General features: G+C 41.7%; 1 protein-coding gene across 1 annotated transcript in view; it reads left to right on the top strand.

Moving 5' to 3' along the window:
• COL22A1 (collagen type XXII alpha 1 chain) overlaps positions 1-15243 on the top strand; it is a 227599-nt gene that overhangs the window by 158052 nt on the left and 54304 nt on the right. Inside the window, exons 28-37 of the mRNA XM_032134095.1 lie at positions 54-107; positions 505-540; positions 2780-2842; positions 4190-4243; positions 5406-5447; positions 7404-7436; positions 10886-10939; positions 11420-11473; positions 12156-12209; positions 14279-14332. Coding sequence (XP_031989986.1) covers positions 54-107; positions 505-540; positions 2780-2842; positions 4190-4243; positions 5406-5447; positions 7404-7436; positions 10886-10939; positions 11420-11473; positions 12156-12209; positions 14279-14332 — 498 coding nt within the window. The remainder of the gene's footprint in view (positions 1-53; positions 108-504; positions 541-2779; positions 2843-4189; positions 4244-5405; positions 5448-7403; positions 7437-10885; positions 10940-11419; positions 11474-12155; positions 12210-14278; positions 14333-15243) is intronic.

Genomic DNA, 15243 nt, shown 5'->3' with positions numbered 1-15243 from the left:
AAACGTACTGCACAAACACCAGTTTGTGTATTGACTTGTTGTGTTCCCTGCAGGGAGAACGAGGGGAAAAGGGTGAGGAAGGCTTTCCTGGAAAAGCTGGCCCTAAGGTAAGGGATTTTATTTCATAGTCTCCTGTATCCACTGAGTCAACCAAGGTATGATTTTGGAAGGTCTTATACTGAAGTCAGGAGAGTAAGATTCCTCTGAAGTTGGAGACATAAGGGGATGACCACATGGGGCTCACTGACTTTCATGGTGTTCCAAAATACCAACCCTTGTTTGATGTTCTTCTCTCAAGCCTAAGTGTGCAGGGAGATCTAACCTGGACCTTGCATTGGCTCCATGCAGTCTGCATTCCCAAGCCATCAAAAAGGCAAATTCAGAGCCTTATGGGACATAGGTAGAACAATATGGAGCAGTAGGGATCACATTTGCTAATGAGAAAATGTTCTTACCAAAGGCTCAAGTCCTTACAATGTTATAGATTTGCTTTTGTTTTTCCAGGGTGAACCTGGGAGCCGTGGCCAACCTGGTGAGCAGGTGAGCAGGAAAAATAGTCTTAACTGCAAGACCTATCTGTCAAAGCAGTATAAAGTGGTCACATGCAACAACAAAGCCATTTGCCAAAGATAAGAGCTGTGCATGTCATTTGCATCTGTGATTGAAGGTGCAAGAATTATATTGATGAGACTTATGGTTGATCTTAGAGGTCTTTTCCAACCTTAATGATTCTATGATTGATGGAATAAGGCTCCAAGTCTGAGGCACAAATTGAGGTTTATTGGGATAAGGCACTTATTAAATTAATAATTGTGAGTCTGGACTGTACTGCTGCTACTCCAAAAGTCTTTATAATCTTATAATCTACCTGATGGGTGTCACTCAATTCCCAGGAAAGTATCCATACCTGGCATCCCAGGTAAGGGGAAATCACCGTGGCATGGGCAAATGATTCCTCAGGAGTGTTTGCATCAGGCTCCAAGAGAGGAGTGGTTTCTGTACCCTTCCTTGGTGTCCTTTCACTGTAGCTGAGCAAACAAACTACCAGGCCTGAAGTTCCCAGGCAGGCTTGGTCCAAGTGCAATGAAAGGCCAGGCCCTGACCAGAGCACTGTCCCTTGGTCTGAATCATCTCCCCACAGAGGGCTGTTTTGAATTTTAACACCACCTTCCAAAACACTTGCCCCTCTCCACAATGCGATGGTCTCCACATGTTTCATAAATGCTGTTTCCTGTTGTAAGTTGAATAGTGTTGTCCCTGAGAGGGCTTCATTTCATATATCCTCTGAATTGTGACAGTAAGTTGCTAATAGCAAGGTGTGTGAATGCTGTTTCTTCAGTCAGTTGAACACCACCCTCCAGACACCCTTCTATACTACGTTTCAGTGATTACTGATGAGAATGTCATGTTGGCCTGTGTCAGATAATTTACTAAGGTCAAGATACATCACACAAATGCTTCCTTCTTGTCTGCTTAGTTTTTGTGTCAAGGGAAGGAACTGGATGGGTTTGATATGATTAGTTTTTAACAAATCCACATTGGCTGTTTTGTATTATCTTTCTGTCCTTGACCTCATACAAAACTCACTGATGTTTTGCTTCAGGACTTTTTCAGAGGCCAAATTTACACCATGTTTTTATTTTCCCTCCAAATTCTCCTTTTTCTTCTTCAATGTTAGGCGGGCGCTCTGATCTCTGAATTTCTGAAATCACTGTCATTTCCATCCCTGGAAGTGTCCAAGGCCAGACTGGATGTGTTGTTGAGCAACCTGGTCTAGGAGAAGATGTCCCTGCCCAAGGCAGGGGGCTGGAACTAGAGGATCTTTAGGGTCCCTTCCAACCCAGACCATTCTATGATTCCCTTATAGCCAGGATCCCACAGTGGCTCTGAGAAAGCACCACTCCATCTGTCACCAAATGCCACTTTCTTTAAAATTCTCCCAACATCACCCTGATGTTCTTAATCATCCTCAGTTACCACAGCATCTTGTTCTTCACCTGATTTTGTCTACAGACTCATTGTACCTCTACAATGATAATCTTTTGTTCTCCCTATACTTAAGATAATCTCTTTAAAGATGGGATTACCTTTTCTTTGTTCAGTATTTGTACAAGACTTAGTGAATTTGGGTCCTGTCCATGACTGACCCCCTTTGTGATACTGCACTATGAATTCAGATAGAAAAGAATTATAAATAGGAAACCACATGGTTATTTTCAGATGACAAGCTGGGTCAACTGGGAGCTAAATTTGAGAGTACTTGATAAATTTAGGAGAAACCACATGACACAGAGATCATAGTTACTCCAATAACAAGTCTTATAAAGCAGAAACTCAAAGGTAATGTTCAAATAGAAATAAATCCAAATGTGCAATATTTCACTCAGAAAACTCTAGATCTGTTCATCAAGTGACATCTGTACTGTTCAGATTAATACTCTGCAGTTTTTTTCATTTCCAGACTACACCAGATCATTAAAGATGAAAATAAAAGTCACGTTTTATTTCTTTATCTGCTTTTATTTTCTTGCTTGGTCCTGCTACAGAGCAGCATGAAGAAAATATGTCCTAAATTCTGTGGCATCAATTAACAGGAAAAAAATGGAGAAGTCTTAACTGCTGGTTTAAGTAATGGTTTAAAAAACCTAAGAAATTATTTGATAATCAAACTGATCTCATTCTCTCTCACCAAAATACATCTACAATCAATCCCATGAGAAAACTCAGGCAGGGTCTGTCTTATAGAATTCAGATTTCACACACTTTGTCTTATTTTCAGGGCGAAGCAGGTTTTCCTGGCCCTAGGGGCTTACCGGGACTGAGAGGAGAAAAAGGAGACCGGGTGAGTGACTTTGAGCCACAAATTCATCTTTTTTTGTGGCTGTTTAGCATCAGGTGGACTTATCTTGAGTGTCCCTATGTGATGTTCTCCCTTGGTGTGATGGCTGTGGTGAGCAGCTGATTGGCAACCAGCAAGGTTACCAAGTACCCAAAAAGGTATTCCCTGCCTATTGACTGTTCCTAATTGCAATGGAGGTGTTAATGAATGGTGTCTATCCTAAATGCAGATGGTTGTGACTGATGCCATGCTGCTTGTGAGGCAGTAGAGGAGGTAAAATAATTCACTTTTAGAATTATTTGCCTGATTTAAGGACTTGAAAAAATTCTTGATAACAACAACAGCATAAAAACAAATCCCCCCTGTCACTGAGCCATGGAAAAGGCTTCAGATGGCTGAATTATTTTCTGATGGCTTAACTTCCACCCAGGTCCTGGTGTCTACTGATTCCTCTGGGTAGCTGCAGAACTCTGGAGACATCTTCATACCAGGAAATGTTTGGATCAGGGGCCTGACAGTAAATTTAGCCATGTAAATGTGGTCTGTAATCCTCATAATTGACTACATGCTTGAATGTGATCAAGAAGGATCTAAAATCACCTGAGGTTTTTTCCATGCAGTTTGCTCCATTATATGTCTTGTAGAGCATAGGATGGAGAATATATTCTATTGAAAGTGTTTGAGGCAAGGCTGGATGGAGCTCTGAACAACCCTGGTCTAGAGGAAATTGTCCCTGCCCATGGCAGGGGGTTGGAACTAAATGGTCTTTAAGGTCCCTTCTGACCCAAACCATTCTATGATTCTGTGATTTTCTCTGTAAATAAAATCATAGAAATGTCAGGTAATTCCATTCTGGATGCAGGATAAATAGACTTTGTGTCTGTACTTTGAGGAGAATCACATCATCTTTGTTAAGCATCTCACATTCAGAAGGCCACGTTACCTGGGCAAAATAAAGAAGTAGTCATCAGGGGATGGGTGATTCAGAAATCTCTTATATAAACAAAACATTGTTATAAATATCCACTTTGGGTCTTAACTGCTGTTCTGCTGCCTCTCTTTTCCAACTGGGAAAAAAATCTGTTTTTTATAATTCCATCAGGCAGTTAAGATCTTCTATAAGCAAGTTATTTTAGGATTGTTTCATTCCTTTCTGGGAACTCAATTGATATTCATTGGTTTTGAAAATATAGTGGATTTTTGAAGCCATCTTCAAAATGTTACATTTTTAATTGCTTTCTCTACATCTTAGAAGACAGGTTAGATAACTGAAAGTGTAAAATATTTTAGTGAGACTGATGCATTCAAATCAAAATGTGCATATTTCTTGCTTCCTTTCCCTGCTTTTAGGGAGAAAAAGGAAGAGATGGTCTCCCAGCAATGAAAGGTGAAAGAGGAGAAAAGGTAAGTCATGAAAAGACCGTGATCTTCCTTAGATGAGAGAGGAAAACAGATAAAAGGGCAGAGACAAGTCATAGAGGAGGCTATCTGAGGAAGATTAGAAAATTTGGAAGACTTTTAGCTGAACTTTACAGAGAAGCAGCAGAAATAGCTGTGTGTGGGATGGAGACAATCATGTATTGAGCAATGAAATCTGATGAAATTAAGGATAAATTCATTAATTCAAGGAGAATTTTCTTTAGTTTATAACTGTCTGATATAAATGAGCCTGGAATTAAAATCTAAAAAGTTTCTGTGCCTCTCTGTGGGGGATAGAACAATAATTAAGGAACAGTCTGGGCTTCTGCCATCACAACACCATTAATTTTAGTGAGAGTGAGAGAAGCAGACAAAGGTAATGTCCACCAAAATTTACATTCAACTCTTGTGAACATGGAGGTGAAGAAGCACTGACCTTGCAGATGCTTGTGGGTGTATAGTGGAAAACTGCCTTCATTACAGTGGCAGTAGCATTCAGGATGTGGGTTCTTCCATCAGTCCTCAGTTTATCAGTGACTTTTACCATCTGTGGAGGTGGGAATTCTTTCATGGGTGGTCCACTGACATGAGTGAGGCACCTGAACGTCCTGTACTTGGGAGGTTAACAAGTGGTGTTTGTAGTTCTTGGCTTTCGAGTGTCAGGGGACAGATGTTTGTGGAGCACAGCCCACAGGAAGGTAATCCAGTGCTCAGGAGATCCTCCAGCAACAGTATAGTTTTAACTCAAAATTTGGGAGAGAAATGTATTTAGAAGCTTAAATATTTGATGAAAAATATGGGATTTATCAATGAAAGATGTTCAGCTAAAACATTATTTTCAATCAAGAATTCTGATCAACTGTAAAGAGCCAATTAAACTCTATATCCTAAACTGAATGGGACAACTTTAGAAATTCATTGACCTGTGAAGTCAGGTCAACGATAAAATCATAGGGGGATGAAGAAAACAGAGTGAGAATCCTGCATGCAACAAAGCAAGGACAGCAAAAATTCTGTCCAGAAGTGTCACTGAGCTGGGGGGTTGGGTTACATCTCATCTGGTAATGCTGCATCTTCTAAATTATTATGTTGAGTTTTATTTGGGAATCTTTTTATGTGATTATTTACATTTTTTTCCTCTCTCCAGGGTGACACAGGTTCCCCTGGACCACCAGGCTTACCTGGAACAGTAAGTAAGACTGTTTGGTGCTGTAACAATATTCAAGGCATCATTGCACTTTCTCCACATAAGTTCTTCAGAAACAAATATTTTCAAGTTTAAGGTTTCTTACTTCTCTGCAGAAACTTTAGGACCCATTTACTCTGAGATTATTTCGTTTTGTTTCAGAGAAGCAATATCAAGGTGTATTTGGGTGGGTTGTTTTTGTTTTGGGGTTTTTTTTGTTTGTTTGTTTGGTTTTTTTTTTTTTTTTTGGTTTTTTGGTGAGGTTGTTCCTTCCTCTGCCTCTTTGCAACAACAGACCAAGAATACATATATTTATTGTTTTCAAAAAGAAGATTCAATGTTACTTTGGGGACCCTGAGTACAATTACAATGAAGTTCACTGGTGATAAAATCAGCGCCCACTGAATGTAAATACACAAACTTCTGAGTTCCCTCCAAGAAAACTTGAGTAAGCAGCTTGGAATAAGCACCATCATTGCAACTGGAGGACTGATGCCAGTCACAGATCCTCCAAGACATGGCACATATCCTCTCATCAGCTCTGCTCACCACAGCTGGATACAAGCTACCACATTCACAGATTATGGAGAAAATTTGAATCAAGGTCTGTTGTTGAAAATAAGTGCCTAAAGACGTCCATGCAGCAATGGAGAAGGTGGTGAAATTTATTCCATGCCATTCACTGGGCCTAAATCTATGCCACAGGGTCCTTCATGGTGCTTTGTGTAGACAGACTCCACATGTATCAGACAAGAATGACCCAGTCACAACACCAAGGATGAATCTGTGTTAGTAAAGGCAGAGAAGGCAGCTCACAAACACAGTACAACATGGCTGGACATGGAGAAGATGTGCCTGACTGCTCAAGCTTCCTGTGTTTGTAGGAAGAAATAATTTCTCTGTGTTGTGGTTTAGGAATTTTATTCCCCAATTTAGCACCCCTGACCCCCCAAGACTCCAAAACCACCCTCTGGTCACTCACTTCCTTCCTCTTCCACTTGTGTGTGGCTAGAGGGGAGAACTTGGGCTACAAAAGGAAAAGATTGCAGGTTGAGATAAGAACAATTTATGCAAACAACAATAAGATAAGAAAATGAACAGTAACAGCAACAATATTAATAACAAAAGTGGACAAAAGAGAGAGTGTGGAGCTTGACCTGACTGCAGCCATGCCACCCAAAACACTCCTTCCAATCAGGACCAGCATTATCCCACTGCTCCATCTGCTGCGCTCACTACAATGGAAAGGGATGTCCTTCCCTTCTCCAAAGCAAGAGAGAGAACCCCTTTCTTCCACCCTTGGCAGTGGCATAAGGTGGTTTTGAATAACATAATTTCTTGGCCATGCTCCCTCCCACTGATCTAGGCTGGAACCAGGACGCTATTTCAGCTGTTAAAAGTAGGGAATGCTTTTGACATATTTCATGTCATCAAGGACTATTTTTTTCTTCAAAACTTTATCAGCTTTGAGAAAATATACTGTGTCTTTCTACAAAACTTGGTCCTTCAGAGTTACTATGTATTCTCTAAGAAAACCACGTTGAGATGTCATGTACATGGTACAAAGCAGAACTCAACCATGTATCAGGAAATATCATGTACAAGCTCAACCATGACATCAGGAAATTTAATAATACAGAAGGTGTCTCCAAGTCAAAAAGTAAGCAGGAGATTGCTAGCAGTAAAATTGCTATGAAGTTTAAAGATTGATTGTTTTTGTGTCATGGTAGGACACACAGGATTGTCTTGAGTTTACGTTCATATTTCAAATATTCTGGGAGATGTAAGATATTTGTGGGCTTCTTTCCAAACACCCAGATGTTACAATGGGTTGCTCTTTTGTAAACCTACTTACAGATGTATGGAATGTGCAATCTGTAATGACAGGAGATAATGTAAACTATTGCACTGTAAGGAAAATAGACTATCCTGTTTTTAACACGATGATTTCTGTTCCAGCCAGCCTTCTTCACCCCACACCCCAGGATTCCTGTAAGTAACATCTCTAATTAATATGGCCTCTGGCTTACCCCCTCTTGTATCTGATACACACACAGCCCTTAGTGTTTTCTGTGTTATTTAAATGCTTTCAGTAAAGATCTCAGATTGAGTCTGGTTCTGGGCATCCTCATCAGCTGTGAAGTCCAAAGTTGTGCTGGTAAGATCAGCATTCAAGCTAGCCGTGGCTGGGACGGAGCTGTGTGCTATCCCAGCCTCTTAAACTGAGTTTAAAATGAAGATTTAGTTCCCACTTACAGCACCTAGTGGGAAATAAATGACATAACATGATCTGCGGATAAGTTTGTTATGGATCAGGAGGTTTTATGGATGCCAGAGGTAGGCTGTAGGAGTGCCATTAGAGAGAAAACATATATGCCTGGTTCTTCAGAGGCTGAGGAAGGAAATAAGGATATGAGGTAGTACTGGAAAAAGAGACAAGATTTCTTTGGCTTGCTTTTCCCCTTTGCTCACATACATTTATGTTTTTATATATATATATATATATGTACACTAAGGAAACATGCAGAACAATGACATCTTATGTAGTCTTTGTATTGCTACAGTCACAGAAGGAATTGTTTCTTTTGCTTTGAGTACATTGCTCTTGTAAATGAGCTGCAAGACAGTAAGAAGTAAAAGGCTTGAAGTGTGTCAGCTGTTCCATTTGCTGGGATTTCTCCGTGTGCAAGACGGTTGTGGTGACACCTGCCACAGCACAGCTCTGCACATAGCACTGTGAGGGAGGAGAAGGGGAGGTAAGAATAGTTACCTTTGATTTACAGGTGTTCAAAGTAAAGTGTCAGAAAGAGGTGATCAGCCTTAAGCGAGTGTCATGGGTAGTGTTACAGAGATGGCAGGACCAGCAGGGTGCTGACAGTTGTGGAGAGACAGCATTCTCCCAAAACCAGTCTTTGCCATTGCTTCCCATTGAGTGTGTGGTGTACAGTACCAGGGAGCTACTTCATATATATTTAGGCTAGTCAGTTAGGATCATGAAGTATTCTTGGAGATGGGGTGAGAGAACCACAGTGGTAGTCAGATATAATGGCTGGAAAGAGGCAAAAGCGGTAAAAAAGAGGTGGCTCCTCACTTTGCCTTCTGTCTCCCACTGTGGCTGGGCACAGCTGAACCCCCATTGCATTTGCTTTCCTTTAAGTGACACAGGAACTACTGAGGCATAATTGAGACTACAGGAAGATACTGCAGAGAGCAGGCCGTGGAAGCTGTAAGTCCTCCTCTGGGCCAGGCTGGTGGCAGCTGTCAGCTGTCACTGTGTCATTTCTGTGCACTGAGCTGTAGGTAAGAAGTGGGTGGCAGTGGATTAAGAGCAGCTGCCAGTGGGCAGCCCTAGCAGGCAGTGTTAACAGCCTCAGCAGAGAGATATGAATTTGGCAAACTTGAAAGGACTTGCAGGCAGATTGGCTGGAGGGTTGGGTTAACACAAGCCAGTTGTGTCCTGGGCTGCAGCAATGGCCAGCAGGTCGAGGGAGGTGATTATACCCCTCTGCTCCGGTGAGACTCCTCCTGGAATGCTGCATCCAGCTCTGGAGCCCCCAAAACAAGGACATCTTGGACCTCTTGGAGCAAATCCAGAGGAGGCCACAAAGAGGCTTTAAACAGTCAGAGGGCAGGTTTAGATTAGGTGTTTGGAAGTAGTTCTTTACTGTGAGGGTGCTGAGACACTGAACAGGTTGCCCAGAGAAGCTGCGGGTGCCCCATGTCTGGAAGTGTTCAAGGCCAGGTTTGGATGGGGCTTTGAGCAACTTGATTGAGTGGGTGGCATCCTTTCCAATGGCAGAGAGGTTGGAAATAGATGATTTTAAGGTCCCTTCCTCTCCAAACCATTGTATGAATCTGTGAAGAAATGCTTCCTTTGCCCATGTCTGTGGCTGTTAGATTTTGCACTACTGTGCAAGTCAAGTATTAAGGAAAAAGTGGGACAAAGGAGAATATTAAAAACGTCCCCTCTTTACCTGTTGTTACTTCTTCCCTTTGCAGTTTTGTTTTCCCTGGTAATATACATCCTTATTTCCACTCAGTAGCACCATCCCTGCCTACAAATGTACTGACCTATGTCTGTGCCTTGTCGTTGTGCTCTCTCAAAAGAGTTTTAGAACTTGAAATGTCATTATACAAAACAGCTTCCACACACAAACATACAGATTTGCAGCTTTAGACTCTTTGCTCAAGCTACTTTAGGTGATCCTGAGGTCTTTCTGAAGGACACTAGATGGCATCAGGGACTGCCTGGTTAAAAGTCGATCTAATGGGATGCTACTTGAAGAGTAAAATTCCTCCCATTATTTATCACCGATGATAATATTTATTCATAATGCATAATAAACACAAGCATAAGTAATATTTATGCAGCTACATTTATTTTGTCTGTTAGAGAATCATTTGAAAATGGGCTGTGAATTCCCAGGTGATGCAGAAATGATTGGCAAATAGCTGACGTAAATAAAATTCAAGCTGATTTATCTGGCTCTGCATTTTGGCTGATCACTATGCCTTGCTTGTGTGTGTAGCTTAAATCACTGATGTTCTTACTCTTCCTTGATTGCATAATTGAAACACTTGGTATCATAAATAATGAATAAGTAATGATTGCTGTTGCCTGAATACATATGTTCATAACAATATACAAATGTGAGTATTCATGTAGTGCCTGGTTTATTCCAGCTAGTTCCATAATTGTGTGCTTTCCTTTTCAATTTATAAAAAGCAGAAATATGGATTTATTGATTATTGCTCTAGACCACAGGACAAAGCTGATGAACTTCTGTCTGAATGCATATTCAATTTACTGTAAGGAGGAAGAACAGGAATAAATTAATCCTATTAGGCAGTGATGGTGGTGCATGAAAAAAGGTACTGACATTGCAGGAGGGAGAGGAAGCTGCATGAATGTATGGAGATGTTAATAGAACTAGAGCTCAGGAATAGCTGCGTAGTGCACACCTCTGGAAATGCTCCAGATGAGCACTGAACACTTCTCTTTTGTAGGTGGAATAGGGAGCTGTCTTTATGTGGGATCACTGTAGGATGACATTAGGGCTGGGGTCCTACAGAGAGGTAGTGCAGTGGCACTGGTGCTTTTGCTATTGATCACATCATGTGGTTTTTTAAAATGTTAGAGATTAATTGATCAAATTTTGGGTACATTCTTTAGCTACTCTTCTCCATGAGGGCAAAATGTTCTCCCTTTAAACTGAGTATTTTTTCAGTTAGTATTGGAACAGACCAAGAAGTCTAGACAGTGATCTCCCTGTTTCAGTGTGGGATATCAGTTTTGATTCATTGACCTCAAAGTCCTTTGGAGAAGCTACTTTGTGTCAGAAATGGATAACTGGTTGTAAGAGCCCTTTACTAAGCAGGACTAGTGTGAGTTCCAGCCCTGGAAATAGCTTTTATTTCTCTGTTTTATTGTTTTATATCAGGGTGAACCTGGACCAAAAGGGGACAAAGGAGATCAAGGAATGAGTGGAGAACCTGTAAGTACAGCCAAGTGTTTCTTCAATTGGCTTTGAACTTTAGCAAGGAGAGGACATGAGAGAGGTCAGTTTTGGAGGGAGAGGGTTGTACATGCTCATTCCATAGCTGGGATGCTTCACTCATCAGAAATAGCCACAGTGGTGCTTGTCTTTGTACTGCCTGTAGAGGAAGCTACATGACTACAGGAGTTTAAGCACCTAATCTATAGTTCTGGGCCTCAGTAGCTGAAAAGAGGACTATGGGATTTGCTAGGCAGAGCTTGGCTGACAGTAATTTATGTGCAGGATTTATAAAGGGATTTTGAAGTGATGTGGCCCAGCTAAATTGTGCATTTGGGTACTGCATTTGTATTCTGGACCCTCCTGTTCTGGATGGGGCTCCCAAAAGAGACAGAGCCCTGTGCAGTGGCAGCCTCTGTAAAAACCACACTTCCTTCTCTCAGTGGAAGGAGCTCCTTTACCTCTCCCTCTGTTTTGCAGGGATTACCTGGGGTCCCAGGTGAACAAGGTGTGCCAGGACCTGCAGGACTACAGGTAAGAGGGCCTTTGAAGACAGTCTTTGACATGACTAGAGTGGAGTGCCCTCAAGGTCTATATCACTGTAAATAATTCTTCCCTTACGTACCAGCACCCATTTCTTTTTTCTCACTGTTGTAAGTTCAGGGACTTCTGTAGAGATATCTACGTCTGCTCCACATCAGGACAACAGAAAGGAAATCAGCTCAGAAATACAGTATCTTTGTATCATGGTCAGTATTGTCTGAGGGACTTCTTCCAACTTTGTGGTCCTTCAAGAGGGCTTCTTGTGCTGCTACCAAACCACAGGTCTTGGAAAAAAGTTCAGAACTGTAGGCAAATCTTCCTCTGTGAAGGAAGACCATCAAAGTTCAGCTGGAAATGAAGTAGTTGGTAGGCCTGAGGATACGAAGGAGGCACACCCAGATGAATACCTGCAAGTTTCAGCATCCTGTGCTGAGAAACAGCTTCTGAGCTGATCAGTCATTAGAAATTCTTCTTAAGTCCCAGGGTTTTATTTTGATAGTTCCTTTTCTTGGTGCATAGAGAACCGGGAGCTACTTCCTCAGCCATTAACTCCTCTGTGGACTGGTTAACAAAAACCATTGCCTAGTACACATTCAGGCATCTTGAAGATTTTTTGTCTGGCAAGAGGTCTCCTCCCATGTCTAATCAGCTGGTATCTCTCCTTTCTGCACAGGGTGCAAAGGGGGAGAAGGGAGCCCAAGGAGAGGCTGGAGCTCCTGGAGAGACTGTAAGTAACTGCTTCCCTTGCAGCATTTTTCCCTGACAGTAACACACTTGAAAGGACACTGACAGCAACATCTTGTGGATCTGCAGTCCCAGGCTCCTTGGGCACAGGACACATCCTAATCCAATCCACAGCTGGAAGAGTGGCTGCTTGTGGGCAAACAGGACCATCTGCACCAAACAGATCAATGCCCCATTCAGCTAGCTCATCAATCCATTCATCCCAGCTCAAGATTGTGCATCTTTCCTGCTCAGATCTCTCCCTGCCTAACAAAACACCCTTTTCTGGGTGAGTGTGACTGCACTGCAATGTCAGCCCAGCTCCGGCAGCCAGCTGGAGCAGAGAGCTCACTGCTCAGCAGCAGGAGGAATTGTTTTTTGATCATGGTTACCTTTAGGCTTCACTGTCAATTCTGCTATTTTTTTTTTAATAGTGGCTCATCCAGAAGACTCATCCCACACCTCTTTTTGAGGCATTTGTTGTAGGGAGTGCTCCTCTTGTCAGGCTGTGTGCTTAGGAACACAAAGGATTCCAGTCCAATTTTATTATTGTGAGAGCATATAAGCCCTTTGCGGCTGAATAAAAGGCCACAGACTTTCTTTGCAAGCAAAGAAGGAAAAAACGCTGAAGAACTGATTGAAATAATGATTGAGACAGGGGATGACTGCAATTAGGAGAAGGAGGAAATAGGAAATCCAAATGATGCATCCTAAACCACTGAAATTTCTTCTTCCGCCTTTGCATTCATGGTTTTCCTTCTTGGGCTTGTGCTTAGACATTGTTCCTGAGGAGTGCTTTGACCCTAAACCCTGAACTGCCTGTTTTCAGGTGTCTTTCCCTCTTGGTTGAAGCACTCCTTAGTATTATGGGAAAAAAAAAAAAAAAAAAAAAGAAAGTAAAAACCATCCCACTTCCACCAAAACCCATTCCTTGATTTTATTTCTTTGTATAACTTGGTGGCTCAGAGGATGTTAATGATATGGAAATGCAGGTATTTGCAGGCACATTCTCATTTTTTGACATCCTTTCACAGACTGCTGCTGCTCCAATTGTTTCTATCACCTCAAAGACCAGTGACTGTAAATAACACAGAAATGAGGAAACCTTTAAGCCTATGCTATGAGCTAAGGCTGAGAGGGTTGGGATTGTTCAGCCTGGAGAAGAGAAGGCTCCAGGGAGATCTTAGAGCCCCTTCCAGTGCCTAAAAAAGGAACTACAAGAGAGCTGGGGAGGGATATTGTAAAGGGCATGGAGTGATAGGACAAGGGGGAATGGCTTCAAACTGAAAGTAGGTTTAGATTAATATGAAGAAGAAATTATTTCCTGTGAAGGGGGTGAAGCACTGGCACAGGTTGCCCAGAGCAAGCTGGTCTATTGGAACCTGTCCCTGTTTATGACAGACAGTTTGGAACCAGATGATATTTAAGTCCCTTCCAACTGAAATCTATGATTCTATGAAACATCTAAATATAGCCTGGTAACCCCAAACACACATCTATATGGGGACATAAATCTCCAAATATATGTCCTCTAATGTCTCCCATGAATTTTGGGGGCACACATGGGCTTTTTCATGCTATAGAGCTTTGACTTGCAAATGGAAAAAGACCTGCAGTTCAAAACTATGCACTCCAGATGGTTTAGGCTATTTCACCTGTTTAGTGCAAATGAATGTTTTCAGGTTTTGTTCCCCACAGCAGAGAAAGATAGAATTGTCAACAAAGCATATTTTGTTGACCTAGATTTTTTTTTATGATAAATCAACATACTTTCCTCTGTTCTTTTGATCTTTCTGGCCCAGACTTTTCTTCCTGTATCTGAGCTAGATTTAGGATTTATTTTGATAGAAGGTAGGTTTATGCTCCTAGAGAGATCCTTCCCCCATTTTGTATTGTTTCATTTTCCTTTACATAAAAATGTTTCAAACAAACATGCTATTCTTTGCTTTCTTGTTGTACAACACCTTGTCTGACATGAAATCCAATCTCACTTGGCACATCTTGTTCCTATGGTGATACAAGTTGTGATTTATATATGCACACACATATACACACTTCATTTTCTTAAAACAGGGTTTGAGTGGACCAGCAGGGCCCCCAGGTCCAAGAGGCTTGCCAGGAAATGTGGTAAGTATGCACCAGTGTATTTGTTTTCCCATCTGTGCCCTGATTTCTTTATTTAATGTGTTTAGTTTTCCCTTCCACGGGGATTACTATGAAGTTCAGAAGGCTGTGTTTCATTACACTTGTTTCTTATGGCTGAATTGAAAGATCTGGAGGCACCTGGGAATGGTGTATCCATGAAATACCTTAACATACTCATTTTATCAAGGGGAAGAACAGAGCTGCTTCATTCCTCACCAAATTGTCAAAAGCAATTTTTGCTGCCAACTCTTCAAAAGAAAAAATTCCATGTTTACTGTCTCTTTAGTTTTGTTTTCTTTGCCTTGTTTTCATTTGTCCTCTCCTTTTGTAAACATGACTTCTTGATACAAAAATAGTGTGGTAAACTGCCACTTTTATTATGAAAGCATGTAGGCATTTGAGCCTAAAGAGCCTTGAAATCAATGCAGTGTCCCCCTCACTGGGGGGTTCATCACCACTATTAAGTTGTGCATGATAAAACACTTCATATTTGGTAAAAACATCTTTGGACTAACTCTACTCCCAGCTCCACTAGGGTAATTTTCTTTCTAATTCCTGGGGTTTCTCTGGGCTTAGACTGGAGTAGGTGAAAACCAGTATTACTGGGTTCCCTGCCGGCTCTGTGGCTCACATGCCTGAGCACACAGAAGCAGAGATGGCTTCAGTAATATTAAGCCGACGGCAAGGAGTTGAGAAGGGTCCTTGCATAGAGTTCCACAGAAAGCAGTTTATTGCTACAACTTGTGAAGGGTTCTAGAGGCAAATGACCCCGAGCATGTGACAGCTCAGGTTTAAGTACAGGGGTGTGGCTAACACCAGGAGCCAACCAGGGAAGCTGAACTGGGGTACATTACCATAACCAAACACAGCATCCTGGGAGAGGCTTCTTTCCC

Source organism: Corvus moneduloides, chromosome 1, assembly GCF_009650955.1.
Source record: "Corvus moneduloides isolate bCorMon1 chromosome 1, bCorMon1.pri, whole genome shotgun sequence".
NCBI lineage: Eukaryota > Metazoa > Chordata > Aves > Passeriformes > Corvidae > Corvus > Corvus moneduloides.
Note: the sequence above shows the minus strand (reverse complement) of the source record. Positions and strands in the feature narration are given on the sequence as shown.